This window comes from Centroberyx gerrardi, chromosome 20 (assembly GCF_048128805.1).
Source record: "Centroberyx gerrardi isolate f3 chromosome 20, fCenGer3.hap1.cur.20231027, whole genome shotgun sequence".
Taxonomy (NCBI): domain Eukaryota; kingdom Metazoa; phylum Chordata; class Actinopteri; order Beryciformes; family Berycidae; genus Centroberyx; species Centroberyx gerrardi.
The window spans coordinates 10,536,021-10,559,935 of record NC_136016.1 but is presented as its reverse complement, the minus strand read 5'-3'; the positions used below and the strand labels follow the sequence as shown (position 1 = coordinate 10,559,935).

The 23,915-nt window shown below is 43.3% G+C and overlaps 2 protein-coding genes across 2 annotated transcripts; both read right to left on the bottom strand.

Moving 5' to 3' along the window:
• Nucleotides 1-620: 620 nt before the first annotated feature.
• On the bottom strand, nt 621-9,496 carry pmp22b (peripheral myelin protein 22b). Its single transcript, XM_071901870.2, has 5 exons — nt 9,379-9,496; nt 8,508-8,598; nt 8,018-8,111; nt 4,086-4,226; nt 621-3,191 (listed from the first exon to the last, which is right to left on the bottom strand). The coding sequence occupies exons 2-5, from the start codon at nt 8,583-8,585 to the stop codon at nt 3,031-3,033; spliced, it is 474 nt and encodes a 157-aa protein (XP_071757971.1). The 5' UTR covers nt 8,586-8,598; nt 9,379-9,496; the 3' UTR covers nt 621-3,030.
• An 8,697-nt stretch (nt 9,497-18,193) lies between these two features.
• On the bottom strand, nt 18,194-23,663 carry tekt3 (tektin 3). Its single transcript, XM_071901904.2, has 8 exons — nt 23,602-23,663; nt 22,597-23,194; nt 21,904-21,987; nt 21,742-21,812; nt 21,204-21,347; nt 20,697-20,919; nt 19,205-19,359; nt 18,194-18,544 (listed from the first exon to the last, which is right to left on the bottom strand). The coding sequence occupies exons 2-8, from the start codon at nt 23,161-23,163 to the stop codon at nt 18,328-18,330; spliced, it is 1,461 nt and encodes a 486-aa protein (XP_071758005.1). The 5' UTR covers nt 23,164-23,194; nt 23,602-23,663; the 3' UTR covers nt 18,194-18,327.
• Nucleotides 23,664-23,915: the final 252 nt, after the last annotated feature.

Sequence of the window (23,915 nt, the reverse complement as noted above, 5' to 3'; positions counted from 1 at the left end):
TATAAACTCTGGCTGTCAAACCAAAAAGTAAATAAAGAATTTGCAATATGGAAATACATCTGGAGCTAAGAGCAAATAATCATATTAGAGAAAGAGCATACTGTATGCACACACCGATAAAGACACACTCAATCAAGCACACAAACACACACACACACACACACACACGCAAAGTGCAGTGTCCCCGTTTTACCCTGAGCTATTCCAAGTATGTCAGAAGGAGAGAGGCAGTGGGTGACTGTGACCTCTCAGGCCTGCAAGAAGAATCCCTCCCTCTCTAAGAGTACTCTTTCATAGTTGGAGGTTTAGATACCTATCATCAGTTCAGTGCACCAGTGCTGATTAGAAACTGACTGTTTCATTCTTTTAAAAGCAGATATCATCACAAACCGTTAGTCTTTATCTGTTATAGCACAGGCTGTGTGCTGCTTTAATCTGCAATCATCAAAAGAGGCAGGTATCGTCACTCTCTGCCGGTCTAGTAGCTTACATGATATTATTTCTCTGGAAATTGGGTGGTGTGGATGTATATTATGTGTGTGTAGTGTTTTTTCCTATATATGAGCATGAAAACTCAACATAACTAGCTAGGAGATTGAAAGACACAAAAAGCTCCATAGTGGTGGTAAGAAACATCCTTTAATGATTAAACTCAAAGTAGCTTTGGTAATATCAAGATCATTTGGAAGTTTAGGTGTAAAAATGGCATAGTTGAACTTTAGCTTTACAGAAAACAGTACAGAGGGCAGTTGTCATTAGAGAGCTAACATCTCTTCTAACTGAACCCTTATATGACAATGGTGAGCCTCACATCAAAAAACACAGCAGACTAGCTAGTATTATAGTCAATTCTACATTAAATCATTTGTTTTTCAGGACAATATACCTCTATGTTGATTGCTACAGGATCTGAAAGTACATGATCTCAAAGTACATGTCAAGAGGAGAGGACAAACCCTTGCTTACAGTGTTCAAATCAAATCCAAGTCCTCTTATTTCTGATATGGTGGGAGAAACGCTGCTGACACTGAAACACTAGCTGCATGCTTTGAATGAGTGGCATCGGGTGCCAACCCCCGTGCCACATCCCAAGTGTGTGTAACACAAGTCACATACCGCAGCTGCAACCGCGGGCACACGCCAACTTATTTAGTCTCCCAGGGTTAGTATGAACACAGCCAGTGGCATGTTCAGCTAGTACATAGGTAGACTCACTGTTGCACACTGCACACAGGAACTTACATGTTGCATGCTGAATTGCAGTTGTGTTGTATTGATACCCATGGTCCATCTCATAGAATATGGATATGCAACTGCTGATCATAACAGATTCATCACCACAAATGGTTTAGAATTTGCATTCATTTTAATGACACATCTATTCCCAGTTATTGGCAGGGATTCCACATGACACTTTTGTAGCCCACAGCTTGTAATTAGAGATTTGTGTTGCAAAGTTTACAGGTAGACATTTAACCAACAGCATATTAGCCTAGAAATTACTTTGCATTATGTAATTTCTAGCTCCTCATGCATCAAGTGTTAGCATCAATCCAGTCCCTTGTAACAGTGGAATACACAATATTAGATAATGTGAGAATAGTGAACTAGTTTCTTTTTCTGGTTGTTTTATTGAATGAGTGAGTGTTCAGGCTAGATTGTCATCAACATCTGTTATGCACAAAATATAAACAATGTTTTATACAGTAAAAGAGAAAAAAAAAATCTAGACTTCAGTGGGCAGAGACTGCAGCATGTCAAACTTCAAGTATGTGAAACAGACATTTGTATCATCACTGCAAAGCTCACTGTCCTTACACTCACATACAGTGAACACTAAATGTGTTTTGTCCTATCTTCTGGTCTTTTCTGATATGGCTTCATCTCAGTGGCATTGTGTCAAATAATGTTAAAATGATACCGTTTTGACTGAGGCTGTAATGCCCTACAGTGAGTGTTTTTTTTTTTGCTAGAGGCAGGTTGGCAACTGGAGAGTTTCCCAGTCATACACAAGGTGAGCATAAACATCAACATGAAGGACGAGGTGAGGCAAACAGCTAAAATAAAGCTGATGTACAGTAATTTTACTGTGATCCATCTTTTAACACACTGACGGATGCGTAATACTGACATTCCAAACGACTTTTGCTTTCGTCAGTGCACTACTCCAAACTCAATTATTCATTTTTACAGTAGCTGATCAAAAAAAAAGATTCAGACAAAGCAGTGTGAAATAGGCTGTGTTCCCTAAAGAAGCAGTTAGGCACATTATGTACTAGTGTACCTCTCTCTGACTCTCAACTTACTTAATATGCAAGCTGTTTGACTCTAAACAATGACAAAGTAACTCAATTGTAAATGATTGCTATCAGTAATAGGAATGGTAAATACATAGCACCATCTTTGTTGAAAATAAGAAATAGAAAAATAACGAAAATAAAAACACTGAAACTTGCAAATTCACAAATAGAAAAGGACCAAATCTACATTTAATGGCTATCCTAGATCCATGGATGTTACCACTCTTTTTGTAAAGCAAGCTCATGAAAAAAATCTTTCTACCCTTTCTATTTTTATACATGCACTTTGGTTAAAATACTTCAACTTTTTTACTAATTCTTTGGCAATTACCAAAACAAAAAAAGGAAAATGAAAACACAACAAAATAGCGTCTAATTATTTCTTCATTACAAACAAACATTGAGGCACTTAATCAGCTAAACCAAAGCTCATACGAGTATCTTTGTTGACAGAGCAACACAAAAACTATGTACATATATGTAAAAAGTGTTATAAATAGGTTTTAAACCATAGATACTATATACATCTTTAAACTGAGACAGTATTGGTTGTTTTCGTGTCGGTTTGCGTGTCGTTTTTTGGTGTTACCCCCTCGCTGTGATCTGGGTGTATTGGCCTGGTGGCTCCATGGGCCATTGGTACTCAGGCATCAGAACTTCTACTTTAGGGGGGACTGATGTCGCTGAAGGTGGGCAGGGGTTACTGGGAACACTGGGATGGAGGGGAGGCTCATTCTCGCTTCCTCAAGATGACATAGATGAGTCCGCTGATCAGTGCCAAGGGGAAGGCCACCCATGCCAGGATGTAGGAGAAGCCGAAGGAGTCTGTGTCCGGCACCCAGTCTTGACTCATCACCGTATAGATGATGGCTCCGCTCATCACAAACAGACCTGCAGAGAGATGAGGGGGGGGGGGGGGGGACAGTGAGCATTAAAAAAACACCGGCCTCCATCTTGTTCAATTCTCAGATCGGGTTTCCCTGCATCGCGGTGCTCTCTGCCTCGTGTCCTGGACTGAACCCTGTCTGGCGGAGGAGGCGAGCGGGGTCAGTGTTTCCCGGGAGGCATCCCTCCACATTACATCACAGTGTGTCATGCCTGCTGAACCCTAAACAAACCTGCGCTAGATTCCTCTGCCTTCTCCTCTATAGCCGTGGCGCAGCGCCAGCGGCTCCGCCCCCCTCCCTGGTGTGACATGGCATGATCTGTTTGTTATTCACACCCCCACACTGCCAGCCTTTTTGACATTTCAACTTGTGTGGCTGGCACTGAGCCCAGCGCCATTCCCATCTGGGTGAGTGGGCACCTGCGCGCCGGGCATTGTGCTGCTCCCCACCCTCAGGTTTCCACTGGCACTGTCTACATAGTGCAGACCTGGGATGTTGGAAAGGGCTGCCAAGAGAGGGCACAATAGACTGGCAGCAGAGCCTCTCTCTGGCCAAAGGGCATGAAGTACAATAGACAAGTGGAACATTAAACCATTAGTAACTGACGCAGACTCTCTTAATACTCTGCCACAGGCGGTGCAGTGTAAGCAGTCAATACTGGTTGCTTCTGTGTGAGTGTGTGCGTGTGTGTGTGTGCGGTGCATATTCAGGTCATTCAGGTGCTGTTGTAATATTAGCATGAATTGAGCAGATGGTAGTCTGTCTGAATTCAACAAAACACCCCTTGGACGTTTTTGTGTTTAAACTAGCCAAAATGTAGGCATGTTTTGTCTATTTGATCTCAGTTGTGTTGTCACTGGATGTGTGCCACAGAGGCGGAAAGGTGCAGCCAACTCACTGGCAAGGATCTGGAAGGTTCCGGTGAGGAAGAAGCGTCCGCCCTTCTGCAGAGTGAAGAGCTGGCAGAAGAAGAGGAAGAGAGACAGGATGCTGAAGATGATGGACAGGATCATGAGAGCCTGGACCGCTTGAATCCACTCTGCAGGGAGAAAGAGGGATATTTCTGTCAATAACTGACCCGTAACCATCATCATTAGCAGAGGCATACTGTATTATATTGACATAATGAGAATATGAGATGGGGAAAGAAAAAAACACACACAGTCACAGTTAGAGACATGCTGTATTATAATGGTTTAAATAGCCTATGGTGGGGAGGAAAAGGGAAAAATTGGTGTAAATAAATGATACAAGATTTTTATTAGCATCCTATACAAGACCAATATTTACATCACAAACAAAGAAGAACTGTTCAGTAACTCAAATAACATCTGGGACACCAAAAGGCCATGTTTCTGTCAGAAGAACTCAAAGGGTGTGACTGGCGTTTTCTCTGCTGGATTCATGCATCCTCTCAAACAGAAAGTAATGACCTAGCCTCGGCTGTGTTTTCTTCCCGGAATGTTTAATGGATCCATAATAATGAACCTGCCTAGGTATCTTGTTCCTAAAAGCTCTGTGCTCCCCACACAACAGGACTTATGACTAAATGTACAATATTGATCGTAGCTACTAGCCCTCCAAGGCCTGGCTATACTAGAAGCCATTAACCCATTAGCCACCTGTATTGACAGGGAATACCAAGTACCGTCTATCTATGCGATCTATTATGTGTGTGTGTGTGTGTGTGTGTGTGATCCAGTTGTGGCACCCTGCCAGGAATCCCAGGATTTCTAAGCAGGGTCTATTTCTTGTCTGAGGGTTATGTATGCAGCTTTCCTGGCGTCTCAGGTTTCCCAAGCACTCTCCCTCTCTCTCTCCTCTCTCATCTCTCTCTCTCTCTCTCTCTCTCTCTCTCTCTCCTCTCTCTCTCTTCTCTTTCTTCTCATGTTTAGCTGTGTCTGCTGCTGCTGTCCCCTTTTAGCGCCCTCCCTGCCACAACATGTCCAGTTTGCCTGAGGTCTAACACACCTGCTGCCATGAAACAGGGATCAGTGAAGATGCTGAACCCTGCAGGATGAGGTCAGCTTCTGGCATCAGTATGTACAGTTGCAGCCATTGTAGAAACCCTATCTATCCTACATTACTATTTTCCAAACAATACCTCCTGGGGGGTGGAGCAATATTAGTAGCCTATATCTTTATTATGGCTACATCTGTATGCAGGCCACTTGTAAACTACAGCATTCTAATCTCTAACCTATTCCCTCTAACATCCTCAGGCATCTGCGGTTTATCGATTCTATTGCATTATGTAAATCAAAGGCATGTTGTGGTTTAATGGCTTACCACTTATATATGAAGAAAGCCATGATGCATAATTTATTACTGGCCATACTCATGAATGTAATGATGGTTAAGTAATGAGACAGCTTACTTTGTGTTTGACCTCGACTAACCACATTATAACACTGCAGGCTAAAGTAAAAGAACTTCACAGTCCCATCGCTTGTTCATGACTTTTCTATTTGCGGCCATTTGTGAAGAGCCTTACAGTTTTCCTGGAGACATAAAGACAGAAATCTCTCTGTTATAGATTTGGGGAAAACAACATGTTGATTGATTGCACTGGGTCACCAGCACAGAGTCAGGTTACCCAGAAAAACAATGCCGTCTCCTGATGACTGTTGGTCCAGCGCTCACTTTTAGAGGCTGAGATATGGGAGGAAACACGACACGCTCCGCCAACCCATTTGCTGCAAAAACGCATGTGCGCTATCTCTGTCTGCAAAATGCACCCAGCACAATACCAAATTGGAAAAGCAATTAAATTTCATTGTAATAATTCAATTTTCAGATGTTACATAATACTATGATAATACTGTGAACAATGGGCAAAATGTTCCACTCATGTTCTATGAATAGCGTTCAACTATAAATACCGACAGCATATCACTGTTTTCAGATAAACAGACATCTTGTCTTCCTTCCTTCCTTGACTGACTGGTACTAGGAAACCGTGACATGGGGCATTTCCTGGCGTGAGGTGTGGTTCAGGGCTCAGAATATCACTGATAAGCAAGCATGCTTCATACTCAATAGGTGAAATGAATGGCATGGTTTATCGCTGCAGTGTTACAATACAAAGGCTTACTGTTTCCATTAAAAACTCCAAACAGGAAAATAATTGTTGATGATTGCTGTCTGTCTGCCTTCTACGCTCAGGCCCAGCACCCCACTATGCTGACTATCCAAGCCGACAAAGTAATCCATAACAAAATATTTAAGCTACTACAGTGTTTGCCCCAGTGTGTTTATGTCCTGTAGGTCTATGTGTGGGTTGCAGGGATGGAGGACATTCATCTTGAATGGCTAATTTTAGAGTGAGTAAATTCTGTGATGTTTTTTTTTCCCTGTCATAAACAAGGGGGGGCATGATGTTTGACTCGAGCTTAACATGTGATAACAGTGAGATGAGTATCCCTAATTTGGGCGTCACCAAACTAACACTGAAGCAAAGCCAACATTTCTGTAGCCAAGGCAAAGTCAATGGAAAATCCGAAGTGTCAAATCTGTCCTAAAAATAAACAAAGAGTATGACTATATGCCCCACTTCACCTTCTCAATCCACAAGACAGAAGGGACTTCCCTTCACTCCTCAAGACATTATTGCTCAGCAAAGCTCCAAAAGCTCTTGGACACAAGTTTGTGCTCGGCCCCACGTGAGAACAGACCACTATCTTCCATCTCCCAGAGCCAGAGCAGAGACTCAGGCGCACGCGCCTTCTTGAATAAACAGTGTGCGTCAGTGCACTAATGAAAGCAAGTCAAACAAACTGGCTATGCCACGAAACCACCTGGCAGAGCACGCCGGCCCTGTTGCCCTGACAAAACACACACTGGCGGAGCACCGCTCATTCTAGACACATGACATCACCAGCTGCAGCCAGGAGCTACTGCACTACTCTGATGGCACATTTAGCAGCAAAACATAAGGCCATTCAACAGTGATTACATGAAAACATGCAGAATGTCCAAATTAGCAATGATCTTGGAAATTTAATAAGGTTTAATAAGTGTCATGAGCCATAACGGCCCAAATAATTTGATCCATGTATTTCTACTTCATGCAAAGAAAAAGCAAAACAGTTGAAGCAAACACATGGAGGTCAATGGCTTGGTCTAAATATGTCTGCGAGACTGCAGCTGCTGCCTTAAATTGTCTTAATGATCCTCACGAACTAATACTGCACACTATTATCTGACACTCGGGCGTGACCCGCCGTCAGCATGCTATGTTCTGCATGAGGTGGTCCAAGGCCCCTGCTTTCAAACACACACACACACACACACACATACACACACAGTACACACAATCCTGCCCAGATCTAACACTTTAAATACTCTCTGCAGCCCCACCCTGGTCCACACCTCCCTAACCCTCCATCCCCTCTCACTATGGACTCCCAAACATGGGGCCTGAATATGGACATCACACCATGACTATTTATACAGCGGTAGCCTATGAGCTGGGAGTTCAAGACAGCAGTTCCACATTCTCTGCCCTAGATGGCACCAGAGTCCCAGAGGAGCCGTGACACGCCCACCTCAGCATGGTAAATGGAGGATTTAGCCCAAGTTTCTTTGCACTGTTAAAGTCCCCCTTTAATGTTGATGGTGTAAACCAGTTTCTATGCAATCCCGGTTTTCAGTGGGCCCATGCTGCCCAAATCAAACCTAAAAAAAAACCTAAAGTGTCAGCTGTGAGACATAACTCAGCTTTACAGCAGAGCAATGACTAAAATGTTCAATTTTAACATGCAAAGCCATAAAATGTGGGGTCAAACACACAGGTGTCTGCATGGTAAAAAGTAGGCAGCTGTATCTGACCTCCAGTTGAGGCGGGGTCACAGTGGTATCCTCCATTGGCAGTGGAGCAGTTTGTCCAGAGGTCTGAGGTGCTGGTTTCACCCGTCGTCCATACCTGGTGTCAACAACACACAACTTGGTCAATAACAGATGGAGAATGGCACCAAATGGATCAGAAAAGAAGATGAATAAAAGATGCATATTCCAAATTAGGACATACAGCTGTGAATTTTTTAGTAATCATACAAACATATCTATAATATTCCTACAGGGACTTATGATGTGTCTGTGATACTCAATAGTGAGTTTATATTGCCTTGTTGGCATTTTTATCTCCTATCACTTTAATGTTCCTACAGCAACTTTGTGTGACTGTGGTTCTCATATAGTAACCTGATCATACTTTTTTTTTTATTTCTTTAATTCTTTTCTTTAAATTCTTATAGGATTGCTAATAGGTCATGTTATGTTGTCGAAAATTAAATGACATTAAAAAAAAAAAAATACTCACGCTGACAATTGTTGATACAAACAAGAGAACCAGAGCAGCGACGTGCAGGGTGATGATTCCCAGTAGTAGGAGCAGCATCTTTTCAGACGGGCTAGACAATAATGAGAAGACAGTGTCACTGTGTGCGTGTGTGTGTGCGTGTGTGTGTGTGTGTGTGTGTGTGTGTCAGATTGGGGGGATATGGGTGTGTCACTGCAGCACACTCAACACAAACAGCCTTTTGAGAAACTTCATCTGGACCCATCTGTCAGCTGGCAGGGTCCGTGTTTACAATTAACACAGCAGCCTAATAACATTCAGTTGAATTGAACCAATCCGTACTTCAGAATGACTAAAAACTCACTGTTAATATACTAAATGTGGGGGGGGGGGACTAGGTATCAGCATTCAACAGCAAATTTGGCATCAAGCTTATACTTTGGAGCTGATCTGAAGGACCGCATCCTGTTTTCCTTAACTCGCTAAGAGCAAAATCAAAGCTGTCTGAAGCTGCTTGGCTCGCATCTTCTCAACTGAGCTGTCATTCTGTGCGAGAGCTCGACTAATATTTACTTACTTCGTGCTCAAAATGCAAATCATTTGAAGAGTGATCACTGCTACAGTACGATCTAACAGCCGAATTAGAGCAAGTTAGAAGTGGGTAGTAAAATAAAGTTGCGTGGAACTGTATTAACTTGGCAAAAATATTTCTCAACGGTCAAATAAGCTTCACCATCGGCTATTTGGAATGACAGTTCACTTCTCTACTCGGTGCGCGCAAGTGAGCGGCGTAGACTATCCCAGGGAAAATCAAGTTTCGTATTATTAACCCCTTAGAAATGATTTGAATTGCAGCTGAATATAGGAAAGTTTACCACAAAAGTCCACTTACTTCGAGCGGGGCGCGTGTATTTCCACAAAAAAAAGGGTTCAAACTCGGGAGACGCAAAAGCAAGTTTCCCCCAAAAGAGTCCAACAGTGGTAGTCCCTCAGTCCCAAGTCCCTCTCAGACTAGATTGATGCCAGGGCGGACGCTGCTGTTATAAAGTGTCTCATTATGGAAGAACAACGCCCTGCGTGCGTCGCTGCGTCATGGAGTGGCCCCTCTGGTCCACAGCCAGGGTTCCCAATATATCCAAGAGACGCGCCGTGCGTAATAGCGCAGGAGGGCAGCCTGGAGATTACTCACTGTGTTTTGCAGCGCCCTGACTGATCATTGTTTGGCTCCCATGGCTACTAAAGAGACACAAGTATATCTGCTTTCGAGGAATTTCGTCTTTTCTCTGACACTGTTTCCCAGCCAAATTACAGGACACATACAGTATCTCTGGAATTCAGTATAATAACTTTTTTCCTGATGCTGCTTGCTCAGCTGCATAATATTGTATCTCAATACTTTTTTATTAGACGGATAGAATTCTGCATTCTGAAGTTTTTACAATATCTTTGACAGAATTGTGGAATTATAATATATTGGATTGGTAGTGGAGTGCAGTGTAGTTCAAACAACTTTATTAAAAATATTGCCTTTGGACTCGACTCTCTTTGAGAATTAGACTTTATTTTGTTAATTAGTGCTTTAGCCAAGCAAAATACCACTGTCAAGCCTTTGATGAATTTCATAGCTTTTTATGACTACAGTAAGTACAGTAGAGTGAGGCATTCTGGACTTTCTCCAAAATGGAATATCCTCCTGTAAAGTCAACCTTTCGTTGTCTGGGTAATAAGGAACACAAACATTGTTGTGGTGTGGTGTGGTGTGGGTCTTTTAGTCCGCCGCGTGACTTGCAGCATGTGTGAAAGTGTGGATGGGTATGCCCAGCGCACCGCTAGTGAGAGATAGCATCTGGGGCTCTCCTCTGTTTGACATGAGTCATTTCCAGTGGGAGTGAGAGGGCGTTCCAGCCTTCACAGGGATCCCAGCCCCCTCTTCAAATGCAGAATTTACAAGTAGGCGCTGAGATAACAGTCATAAATACGGGTGTGCCAGTGATTGGAATTCAAGAAAATAGATTTTAGCTTGGTTTGGGTAGTAGGGAGAGGTCAAAACTGTAAATATTTTTAAGTATGAATTGCTAATCTTATCTCATTGGATCCTCATCTGCACAGACTGAGTCCTGCAGTGTTAACCCAAGCCTACCGTCAATGATGAATTTGCTTAAGAGATTGGTTGGACTTAATTTGAACCCATTAGTTCCTTATTATGTCACTGTGTCATTCATCAAATTGTTACTGCTGCACTTCTGGAAAAAGACAGAATTGATTTCAAGCCCTGTACAGAAAACACAGGGCGGCACAATGTGAGACACACACTTAGCGAAGCCCTCAGCAGGCTAGCAGAGGAGCTTAAGAGCCGACGAACCTCAGATAACCCCTGTCAGCATCTGCTCTCTATTCCTCGGCACTTAGCTCACACTTCCTAGGTGCCTCTCCACTAGTTTCCACACCTACATGAAAACGGAGGTCTTTTTACTGCGCTCATGTCTGCACAGACATGAAAGAGACAGTTACAAGGCCAGAACACAGCCATGAAGTGTTGCTCTGAGTGAGAGCTTAGCGGCCACTCAAAGACCAGAGAACGTGATCCTCTTGTTCAAGACTGGATAGAAGTATCTCCTTGATTGAATTCTGATAGGGTGTTTGATTGATCCATTGTTTGTAGCTGATATTCGGTGTGTATTGACCCCAGTGAAACTCTGACGCCTAATCAATTATATCATCTGGTGAGAGGGAGCAAGATAGAACGAGGTAGGGGCTTCTGCTCTTAGGCCATATGAACTTTGAACACCAAAGATACACATTAACATGCAGAGAAGAAGTCTCTTGTTAAAACTAAGGAGTAGCTGTGCAGGCGCTCCCCACTCCCATCCCTTATATGTCAATGTTTGTAAAAGACTGACAATCAGTGGGCTGAGTGGACATGGGAGTGTTAAGTTTACTCCGTTTGTGAAACCGGGGCCTGAAGCCAAACTTCACTGGGAGAGCCACTCAGCACGCATTCTGACCAAGATACTGTATAATGTTGCATCTGGAGCGTCTGACATTTCACCTCCGTCGTTAGGGCGACGTGATTTATCTGTACGTTAGCGAGGCACACGGCGAGAGCGCATACCAAGACCATAGATAGGACCAAGGCCAGGAGGTATGAAGCTAGAGAGTAGAAGTGAATGAGTTACGGTAACTCCATCCGCATACCAACACAGAAGAGAGTGTTAGAACAGATGTGAGAATCGGCTAAGGTGATGGTTCTTTTTTCACCTAAATGATTCATAGAAAACAACAACAACTGTGGAACAAGGAAGTCTTAGAGATAACATTATGACTGCACAAGAGATGGGACTTTTTCTCTGCAAAATGTCCTTGACACAATTAGATTCCATCCCTGTTGATTTTAAAACAATGTGACACTCTGCCAAAGTAAAGCCCTGTTTCATTCCCGTGATTGCATTATATGCCATTACACGTAGCTAGGCACAAACCACAATCCATTAGCTGTACCCTGTGTGGAATAAATGGCTCATACTCACAGAGGATATTTGTCGGATTGGGCTTTGAGGCAGCGGGTCCAGCTGATGCTCCCTGCAGGTCAGGGGGAAGGTCTGTCTACGTCACCGGTCCACCACTAGGGGACGGGCCTTCTTGCTTGTTTTTGGGGCTGCGGCAGCTGTTGGTCAAAGGTGGGTCGGTCCTCGTGTCCTGTCATCAGCGTGTGAAGTGCCGTTCTGTGTTGGTCCGCAGAGTTAGTTCAGCAGCTCCCCTCCTACTGCAGCAGTCCTCTCCGAGCCGGACCGCCCCTCTCCCCACTCACAGCCTAACAGCCCAGATGTGGTTAACAGTGGGCTCTTCTGGCCTCTGTCTACCTAGCTATTTACAGAGCCAGATGGTTTGATTCAAACAAGCTCACCCACAGTTGACACACACACACACACGAAGACAACACATGCACACACACACAAACACACTAGAGATGGGTTGGCAGTTCACAAGCATGAGACAGGAAGCACATGATGCCAATAACTGCAATAATACTTGTAGGAAACATTACCACTGGCATGGGATGAGTCTGCAAAGTGTATATGAGTGACTATGAGAGCAGGCTGGGCATTCAGAGAGAGACAGCATGGCTGGAGAGGGGGTGGGGATGGCATGGTAGGAACGAAAAAGTGGGCGAGCAAATGGGAGAGAGAGAGACGGGGGAAAGAGAGATGAGAGGTAAATACAGTCTTTACAGTTTGTTTGTGCACCAATGGGGTTTAAGCTACTCACACCTCTTGCCTTGTCATCAGATTGTAATCACACTAAACATAGAGTGATGACAACAAAGATGTGCACACCAACGCTCTGTCCTTCAAAACACACTAAAATAGGCAACAGATTGCCTGTGTTACGACTACAGAGAGCCTCGGCCCTCGGCAGTCGGCTGAAAGCTCAACTGTGGAAGATAATAATGAAAACATTACATATTCAATTGGGAAAAAAAGTTATCTGATGTTCATTGCTTAGTATTTTGCACAGATGTTTGCATGTTAACCCAATTCTAATCCCATCCTAACATAATTCCAATTTGTTCCCAAAAATTCAAGATTGCTTAATTTGATATCTAATTTTGGAAGAAAACTCTTTAATATGTTTGGCATTTAAAAAGCAACCTCAAAGAAATAAAGGCAGCTGTCTTCTGACAATTTTCCAAACACAAAGATCATGATTCCTATACACATTATCTTGGGTCATTCAGTTTGTAAAGGGGAGAGATGTGGCTCGAGTATGAGCATGAGACTGAGGTCACTATGGGGACACAAGAGAAAAAAATGTGTTTGTATCTTGAATGAAGATAATCTGCAAGTCTGATCAATTTCTTTGTTGCTTTAAGTGTGTGTAGCGTTGCGAGGGACGGAGCCTCCTCTCTTTTATTTCTCATAAGCACTCCACTTCCTGTTGTTTCCCTGGTGACGGGCATATAAATAAACAAGATGGCCTCAAGGCGGACTACAGCGCATAATTCTCAATCATCATCATCCCACTATGATTCAGCAGGAAAGACCGCAGTGCCGTATCTTGACCCGCTGCGTCGCTCTACACCCCACCCATCCTCCTCTGTGGCCATGCCTCTCTTAAGAATGAGAGTGAGTACAATGCGAAGCACGGATCAATGTTATGGATTGTTCCAGAATTCCACTCAATCGCAGCATGTGATCCTCAGACTTTGGGCTCCATGAGTTACCCATCTGGATTGTATGTACCAATGCATTGTGGTTGAGCTCTGATCTTCGGTTAGCAGTTGGACCTCTCCGGCTTATCATGGCACCTTGGCTGGTGAAACAGTTATGCGTACAATGCTGGGTGATGATAACGCTGATTGAATGACAGTTTGGGGAGGCGGGGATTCCTAGCATGAGCAAGAAATCAATGGACAGCCACACATAACCACTGCCACCGCAGTCCCATTGTACAGTTGGGATGGGAAACCACGGTGAACATATATACATCTTATCTGGCTGTCTCCAGCTTCCTCTCTCTCAACTGTTAGTATTACTCAACTGATGCCCACGTAGTTTCATTTTTTTTTCACTAAAGGAAATGTCTCTATTTCCTAACTCACAGTAATAGTCAAACTATAAAGCCCAACAAAGGGGCAGCCAACAGCCTCTTGAGAGAACAGAGTTTGGCACAGATCCAAAAGCCGCAGGAAGAGCTGGTTCCCATGGATGTTTAGTGTTCACTTCAAATGGGACACTCCAGCCGTGGAAATGAAGTGAGAAATGGTCTGTATTTTATAGAGGTAGGGATTTAAACTAAAGCCGATAAAAGCCATGAGACACTGGAACATTTTTTTACCTAATCTAGATGGGCAATTTTGCCAGCGATTATGACCCGCCATATTTTTTCATGACTCATTTGTTTCTCACATATCACTGTTGTCCACATTTATTTTCTCCCTGTTGTCAATTCAAATCCCTGATGCGGGCAAAATAGCTCATCTACATTCCCACATTCCACTGTCATCTACAAATGCTGACAGTGTGTCATAGCGCTGAGGTTTTTCTAGGAAAGTGATCCTCTAGCATTATAAAATAATGGAATTTACATTAGATACAGTGTGTTTGAAATTATTCACTTAATTGGATTTGAAGTAAGAGATGGCCTGCTGTAACTCAATAATGCTTCTATGGCTACTGTGTAAGGTTTTTAGGCGAGGGCTCAAATTGAATTATGGCACAAGGGATATTAATCAATTATGTATATTTCAAAGTGTTCTCTTCAAATAGACTGCTTCCATCATTGGAGAGGAAGAGAGCAATGCATTACGTACTGTACCTAGGAATAAATAGCTTTGGTTTGATTGATTTAGAATGATTTGAGCACAGACATGCGTGTTTGGTAGCAAGAATGAATATTTTGCTTTTTTGCTCAATGCAATCAAGTAACTAAGATCTTAGCATGTATTTGTCCATGGGGGAGACCCATGTGCACATGACACTCAATTACACACCAAAAAGAAGCCAAAGAGAATCATCATGAAGAATCATGTGTGCAAATAATGGGGTAAATCAATGGAAATATATTAAGCAGGCGTATTGACAGAAGAACGATGAGTCTCTCATGACTTCTACCCCCCTTTTTTTTCCTATAAGCCAAAATTCTATTGGATTTTTGTACAATTAATATGCAGCTGAGAGTGCAGACCTCCCTGTGACTGACACTGGTCTCAAGTGAGCTGCGATCAGCTCTTTAGTATGGCGTGACGGTATGTCAGAAACATAAAATACACGGGGCACAGGGCATCTATAACAAGAGCTGGTGATAAAAATAAACTGCCAATATGTTTGGACTGCGGGGAGAATTCCAGAGTACATTCCCCATATGCGGGGGTGGGAGAGGAGGTCGAGGAGGAGGGCCTATTTGTGTCCCGTCCAGAAAGACACCCGTAACCTCAAATGAAGTGCGTGGGAGAGAGAGAGAGAGACAGACAGAGACAGAGACAGAGACAGAGAGACAGGGATTCATTCCACTTTACCCATAACTGACTTTTCATGGGCACCTGCACCATATAGCCCATTTTTGAATGGGAAAAGTGCAACAAGAGAGAGGGGGTGGGGGGATGGGGGGGGGGAGCAGGCAAAGGGAGCAGATAAGAGGGAGGAAAGCCTCAGCTCTGCTATCTGTCAGTATGTTTAATTACGGAGTGATGAGAGCAGGGAGTCTTGTGATGTAAGGTAGACAACAGGGGGCCTGTCTCTGCAATGCTAGGGCCCAGGAATGTGCCTGGGCATAGGAGTGGGACTATGAGAGGCCACACACACACACACACACACACACACACACATACAGGAGACCATGGTAGACCCTCCTCCCATTTATTTGCTCCTGAAGGTTGCAGTCAAACACAATGCTGTTTGCACAGCAGACAGAGCACTTCAACTTTGTGTGACTGAGACTGTGAGTGTCAGTGCTTAGCATACAGTTGTAAAACATTACACCTAAATCAAAGTGCAAGTTTCACACTCTCTCTCACACACACACACACACACACACACTCACAGACACACGTGCGCGCGCACACACACACACACACACACAAGCAGGGATTCCAGCAATAAGTGATTTATCTTTATAGTCACCTCCACCCTCCTGTAAGGAATCTGTACAGTGAAACTATCCTTTATTTGCACTGGTGACGCTGCCATACTTTTATTTTAACACTGCATCCGATACTATAGAAGGGTTTAGGTGGAGCCGTGGATAGATTTCCGCTTGCTTCTCAGATCTTTGATCATGACAGCCTCTGTCTCCAGCTTCCTCTCACTTTGTCTGGGGAGACTCATGACAAAGTGAGATTAGTCTGCAGTGTATTTTGGCTAAAGACGCATCCCTCCTCCAGCTGGACCTGACCCCAGAGGTTGTCAGTGCTAGTCAAAGACTCCAAATGTGTATGAAACAGAAAGAAGTGGAGGGGAAAGAAAGAAAATATTGGATAAACACATTGTTCCAAGGCTCACAGTTTTAACAAGGGAACACTGACATATTTTGTATTCATATCAGAAATTACAATTCCTTATCTATGGGATATCTATATGAATTCTCCTTAGATCTGATAGTGGTGATTAATTGAATTATTGTAGATAAGCGACTACAGAAGAAGTTAAACTCAAACAGTATTACTGATTTGAGCAAAGCTGACATTCCTCAGTTAAGACAAAGGTTATACAGTAGGTGCAGCAGTGGAAGGGTTGGGTCACCAGGGTGTGTGTGTGTGTGTGTGTGTGTGTGTGTGTGTGTGTGTGTGTGTGCCTAGTTTGTTCAGGCTCTAAAAAGTGTTGAATGTGAGAAATGAAATGAAATCAATGCTCTCCAGACCTTTTACTGTGTGGATTTAAGCCAGCCAGCATATACTACATGCCATCATCCTCCATATACTGGAGCATGAAGACATCAGGGAAAAGAAGAGTGGAGAAGCTGATGAAAACTGATTGGCGTGGGGCTTATAGGATGGGTGTGGGGCTTTATATGTAACTTAGAAGTTGTTTGCACAGCTCCTTCTTTGGGTGAGGCGATGAATAACATTCCAAACCAATCATTAAAAATACTAGTGATAAAGGCCTTTACATGCTTTGTGAATAATCAGTCTACTCTGTACACTGTGTGCCCCAAACTGACCTAAGAACTCAAACCCATAGGCTGAAGGTGCGTAGGATAAATCTATAAACTGCCACAGCACAGTCCCTTGCATGTCAATGCTCACCAAAGGTGACATTCAGGTCAGTTTACGCTGACACATCTGAGCGAGCCTTCAAAGACGTGTGTATTTGTCTTCCCTCTCTGGCCACGCTGCATGAGCTAATCCAGGCTGTTTGTTTGGAGATTACTGTCACATCTGCTACCGGGACCACTGTTTGTGCTTCACTGGCCTGCAGCCCGTTGCCCGTGTAGCACAGAGCAAACACAGAGCCCCGGCTCAGATGGATGCAGGGACAACACTGCTGTACATGGCGCTAGAAGCGAGGGTTACATTGTAGATCAACAGTTTATAGCTGGTGGCAGAAATGGACCGTAATGTTAGAATGGGGAATAAGTATGGGGGGGGGGGCGTAATAAGCCTTTTTTGTGGATGCTGTTACAACTGGTAGACACTGAGCAGTGATCTTTGTCTAAAATACCACAGACAATTAGGCAGTTGTTTATTCATACTTGAGTCAAGGCAAATATTGTTGCTCACCATTGACTCCCGAGGTTCCCCTTCCACCTTCTCTTAAGAAATTAACTAAAAAATATACTAGGGATATTCCTTGCCAGTCATGTAAGGTACATAATGAGTAAATAAAGGCATGAATTCCCCAATATTAAGAAATAAACAATTGGCATGAGGGGTGTATCTACAGTGAATATCGGTGATGAATCTCTTACTGTGCAAGGGTTTTAATATGTTACTTGTAAACACTTCAATTTCCATTTTTCAGTGAGTACAGTACTATGCAGTGAATTTTCCATGCAAAATGTCCATAATTGGAAGAGAAAATGCTCCTATTATAATCTGAAATGCTTACTGCCTCTGCTTTTGTGGTTATGAATACACACAGAATTTGAGTTTTTTTCAAGGACACCAAATTTTAAGTTATGTTTGTTTCATACACAATGTTGGACATACAGTACATCAGTGAGTGTGTGTGGTACAGTACTTATAATTCATGCAATCTATTATTTATCATCACTTACATTTTGACATCAGTGGCTGTTTTGTTTTCATTCAAGCCACCCACATCTCTTTTCTAAAACACTCAAAAACAACCAAAACAGCCATAGTTAGTTATGTGTGTCCTCCCCAGGTTTGGTTAGCGGTCGTGTTTTACGTGTAGCCCACCAGACGTGGCGTGCTGGGAAAGCTCTTGCGCATGCTCATGCACTTCTCCTTGTCCAGGAAGAGCGAGTTGGCCTTGATGGACAGGTCGTGCTCCAGGGCCATCTTGGTCTTGACCAGAGTCTGCAGGGTGTTTTCAGCCTCCATCAACCTCTCCTGAAGCTTCTGGACGGTGTCCTCGATCTCCCTCACCTCACTCACAAGTCTGAACAGGCAAGGACAAAGACAAGCAGGCTACTGTCAGACTGACCAGGAGAGAGGAAGAGCAGTGAAGGAGCCCTGTTCAGCCCAGACAAAGTGCACACAGTTGAGTGACATAGGTACTTCTGGCTAAGTAAAATTGTGCAGCTAAACATGCTAGCTAGCTTGCCAGATAAATCCTCCATCAGCGGCAGGTAGGCGCACTTGTTTGCTCATTGCTTCCCCCATCCTATAATATCACGGTCAGTTGTTTTGCTTCATGCTCAATACTTGAAATGCTACTTGCAGTGATATTTGCATAGTTTTTCACCTTATTGGCGCGTAGACTGACTCAAGTTTATTGAATAGTGCTGATTCGTAAGGTAAAAGTAACAAAAATATATGTTGCTAAAAATAACATCTCCATCTCATCATAACTCCAGCCAAACACAAGTTACAAAATAGGCAAAATAGGTAATTAAATACATCATTCAAATACATTTAATTAACACTGCCCACCTCTGATCCAATTGTCTAACTTTTTTTTTTGTACTCAACGCAGCCCCAACAACACTCTTACTGAGTGTGACAGATTTTCGGGAAAGCGCCTGTAGAAACAATATATTCACACCCCATCTACCTTGTTAACTTTCACCACTGGCAAAGCAGTGAGTTGTGGAGCTACCTGTGGTATGGGTTGTCCCTGCAGAGCTCCACGTTGGGCCTGCGGGTCCTCTCCTCCAGCCTGGTTTGGGCCACTTTCAGTGGGCACTCCTTGTCCCTCAGGGCCTTCTTTAGAGACTCAATCAGCATCTCCGTCTGGAAGATCTCTTGCAGGGTCTGGGTGATGAGACGAGGAAGGGGGATGGTAAAACAGTCCAAGAATATTACATTGATAAACTCTGCATTTACTCTGCAGATAGTGCTGATACATCAAGGAGTAATCCATTCATGAAAAATACAGGTCAGCTGAAGGGCAGCTGAGGCAGAGGGTAAACAAGGTGATTTGGGAATGATTGACACAAGAGAAAAAAGGCATAGGATAAGTTTTCCCATCTAATTTGTGGCTCTTCACCATCCAGGTGTGGAAATTGCCAAAAAAAAAACTGTCAGCATTCACAGATTTCAAATTACTCATAGAAATATCATCTAAAGGTGGTAAAAAGGTAAGATTGGATGCAAATTGACTTATGGAAAGACATGATGGGCCATTGAGATTTGAAGTGAAAATAATTTTGAAAGGCAAAATTTGGTTTTGATATTTCACTCAGCATGTCATGTGAAAATAATGGATGTCAATGGATGAGGCAGAGGCAGCTGCAAAGCCGTGCACTGCTAGCATCGAATCAGCTGAACACAGTGCAGCACAGTGGCCGGCTCTATCCCAACCCATTTTATGTAATTTAATTCCCAGGAATCACTACTCCTTAGAACTCCACAGTGACTGAGGTTTATTAAAGACTGTGTGCCTCACATCACAGCTGCTGTCAGAGGATAAGTCCATCCAACAGCTGATGTGGATTCAGACTGTAACCCCAGCAATTAACCCCAGAACAATGGGATCCAGTGTAGACGATAGCAGTGGAGAAGATGGCACAAGTAATGAAAGAGGCATCTATTACAGGTCCTTTCTTTTGACAGGACTATTTTATACAGTAAACAGTGTTTGGTGAGGTTGCATGCCGCAATCTATTCACAATTATGGCAGATGGTGCTGAATATAGCACTGGTATGTCACACGTGTAGAAAAGAAGAGAGGAGCCATTCCAAACACTCACATGGTCTTCCTGTACACGTCTCCTCTCATTAAATGGCTAATTTAGTTACCCACTGGTAAAAAAGAGTGAATGGAGGAAAACCATGTGATGGCCTCCCGAAAACCGCTGTTCTCTTTTAACCCAAACTCTTTTACGCCTCATTCTTGCAGAAGAAACATTGTAATTGAAAAAGACAGAGCCTTTATAAAAGAATGAAACATAAATCAGACATAATGTGAAACGTGAATGATACTGGTCAACTAATTAGACAATAATAATTTGAATTTATCGCATCACAAAGTTTAGGTCAAGATGTAATTGGGAAGTATGACCTCATTGCATAAAATGTAATTGATTTTCCTTGATTTGAACGCTACCAAATACATAAGGGTTAAAAAGTGAGAGCGCTTTGATGGTCACCTTAGCCAGATGTGTCTGCAGGCTGTTCTTAGCGTCAGCAGTTTCCGATATGCGGTCGGTGAACGCTATGTTGACATAGTTGAACTGGTTCCACATCTCGTTGGACGTGGTGTTCAGCAGGATTTCTATCTCATCCCTCAGCTTGTGGGAGGCAGCCCGCTCACTCTGGGAGTGCAGGATGTTGTCATCTGTGAACTTGGACCACGAGTCTGGCAGAGAGAGCCTGACAGAGGTAAAAGAACAACATAAATTGATGGAAGTTGATATTCCCACTGTCTTAGAACATACTCTATATGGATCAGACTTGAGCCAAACATTTTCAGATACTTTTTATGGTTTGTTAGCTTGAGAACCAGATAGGTAGGGTTTGTAACATAGGACAATAAAGTATTTGAAAGTCAATTTGGTTGGTTTAAACAAATATCAAGAATTGTTTGCAACTACGAGGTCTGATAAGATGAATTAGATCAGATTAGATAACATAAGAAAACATAAAGCCAGACTCACGAGGGGTCTAGTCTTTCAATCCCTCTGTAATAGCCGATCCCATCAGATGCGTTCCTCAGATGGTGGCACCTGTTGTCTATCCTCTGAGCTGTCATTTTGTCACTCATGTCTCTCTCCAGCTCATGCTGGGCTGCTCGGTTTGACCTGAGGCACCCCACACTGCAGAGTTAAACTACAAAAATACACTGGAAAAGCATTTGACACTGAGCCACATGTGGAACAGCTAATCAACAGTTAGTAATCTCCATTGCACTTGAAGAATTGTATTATGTATAACTGTATACAATAATATTATTGCTTTGTTGATAGTGAACGAGTGTCATTTATGAATAGTTCTCACACACAAATTTGGGTTATGGTTTTCCTGCAATATATCAAATACCTATTACTATACCAATACCAATTTTTCCCCCCAAATAAAGGAGCTGTTTTTCAGTGTTTTAGAAATTGTCATATTATAGAATCTAGGATTGAGTAAGATTTTATCAATGCATTTTTATGAGATCCAGTGACCTCTAGCTGTTTAGACCAGACTCACGCCAGCTGAGCGATGGCTCTGTCCAGATGCCGCCTCATCCTTTCCTGACATGACTTGATGACCTCCACTTCCTGAAAAGAAATGATACAAGTTTTGTTTTTTAAGATCGGTATCACGACACACACACCCACACACACACACACCCTTGTTCTTTGACATTACCCTTATGAGGTCTTTCTCCACACCGTCATGTACCAGATCGATGGACATCCGCTTCTCTCTGTGGTAGAGACACTCTTGAGACACCTGGTGACAAAGTAATCATGATAAAATAAGGAATTCCAGCAGGTATCCCAGCATTCCACTATGACATTCTAATTAGTGAGTCACTCATTTGAATAGTGGCGGTATGATTGAGTATATGCGCGGTTGTTTGTTGTGTGCCTGCATGCAAGTGTCTGTGCAATGCATCAGCTGTATTCTCCAGTTTCAGCTGAAGTCCCTGAGAATGCCTCCTGCCACATGATCGTAACCCCGGGAGTCGTCTGTGTCATCAGATGTCCAGCCAGATCAAGTTGACTGTACCTCTATGCCCCAAAGCACTCTGGGTTAAACAAATGACCAGTGGTGCTTTCTGTGGAAGGTTACCTGGTAACCTTAACAGGGCATTAATGCGACCTAATTAAGAGTTTGAGTCAGTGAGAGCGCTGCTCTGCTCTAAAGTGATGCAAGGAACCAATAAGAGACTGTTGCTACAACCAATCCAGACCCCCCAGGCAAAACTGTGTCACCACAGATAGTGTGACAGCGTCCTGAGACGTGATATGCATGAATGATAAAATGAGTGCACTGGAAGAGTGGCCTGCCAATACACAAATACACACACACGCACACACACACACATTCAACCCTTACCTGTAGGGGCCCTGCCGTCTCTGCCAGCGCTCTCTCCAGCCTCCTCTTGACCTCAGTGAGAGCTGCTATTTCTGTCACCATGTTGTCAATCTCATGATTCAGCTCAGACTTCCAGAAGACAATGTCGTTGAGGCGCTCGCCAAGGTTCTTGCTGGTGTTCTCCTGGGTTCGTCGGGTCAGCTGATCCTTGTCCTGCATCAGCCTGATGGTGTCTCTTCTCAGCCTCTCCGCACTGTTGCGGGACGACTCGGACTCCCTGTAGTTGTATTGGTTGGACTTGTACCAGTCCTCAGGGGTGTAGCGGGTGGTCAGCGTGGTCCTGTTGGATGGGTAGAACATGGTCTTGGCTCGAACCAGGTCTAGATTCTCCCTCTGTGCAGAGAGGGACGGGATAGCGCTGGTGCTCTTGTAGTAGCTGTTAGTCCTCCACTGGTTGGCACTGGGGTTCATGGCCAAGGCTGGCTGGGTGTTGCGGTAGCTGGATGCCATGGTGGAGATGGCAGGGAGGAAGTGGCTGGTTTTGGGCCGGGCATAGGTGGCTGTCAGGGTGGATCCCATCAACTCCATTTTTGACTCCCCTCAGGGTGCCCCTGCTTTTCTGCATAAAAATATTTACTTTTCACAAAATTCTGTATTCATATTTTATTGTAGGTACATTTTGTAGACTCTAAATGTGATAATGTGATAAAAACTTGTAAGTACTTGCAGATATTACTGTAAAATTGTATAGATGCACTGGGTTAAGTCTGAACCATTCAAATTCTAGTAATTGAATATATCACAGATTAGATACAGTATAATCTCATTTTGTTTAAGAACCTAGGTTTATAGGTGAATTAAGAGTTTTTCAGAATGTTATAAATAATGTTATAAAAAATGTTTGCAATGGTTATGCCTTTCATGGCTCATTACTGGTAACAGAAAGAGCAATTAGCTTCACACATTTTAAGAGGCACAGTGACAAAAAAGCATCAAAGAGCAGTAAAGAAAATAGCTTTAACTTACCAATATGAACCAAGCTTTTCCTCAACATCCAGTGCCTGGCTGTAGGCAGGCTCACCTCTCAGCCACGCTTACCTGGAAATGAGCTCAAGAACACACTAAAGGTAAACTGACATGCATAATGGATAGACAAGTTTGCAAGCCATTCATTCAACGAGCTGCAGCTAGCCAATGGCGGGGCACAGTCCTAGGCTGCAGGAGCTGGGCTGCCCAAGATTTCTGTTGACACAGAAGCAGTTGCCATGGGTTACTGTGGCACTCTGGATGAGATTTCCAGATTAATTGTGAGCAGGTGCATTTACTTTGCTAAAGAATAT

What these genes read in the sequence shown, in the direction of transcription:
- tekt3 (XM_071901904.2), bottom strand. Translation starts at nt 23,163, where the DNA reads ATGGAGTTGATGGGATCCACCCTGACAGCCACCTATGCCCGGCCCAAA. An exon ending in AGAGCCATCGCTCAGCTGGC is followed by an intron (nt 21,348 to 21,741) that starts GTGAGTCTGGTC and finishes GGGGTGCCTCAG; the next exon opens with GTCAAACCGAGCAGCCCAGC. An exon ending in AGGGACAACCCATACCACAG is followed by an intron (nt 18,545 to 19,204) that starts GTAGCTCCACAA and finishes TTGCCTGTTCAG; the next exon opens with ACTTGTGAGTGAGGTGAGGG.
- pmp22b (XM_071901870.2), bottom strand. Translation starts at nt 8,585, where the DNA reads ATGCTGCTCCTACTACTGGGAATCATCACCCTGCACGTCGCTGCTCTG. An exon ending in TTGTATCAACAATTGTCAGC is followed by an intron (nt 8,112 to 8,507) that starts GTGAGTATTTTT and finishes TGTTGACACCAG; the next exon opens with GTATGGACGACGGGTGAAAC. An exon ending in AACCTTCCAGATCCTTGCCA is followed by an intron (nt 3,192 to 4,085) that starts GTGAGTTGGCTG and finishes ATCTCTCTGCAG; the next exon opens with GTCTGTTTGTGATGAGCGGA.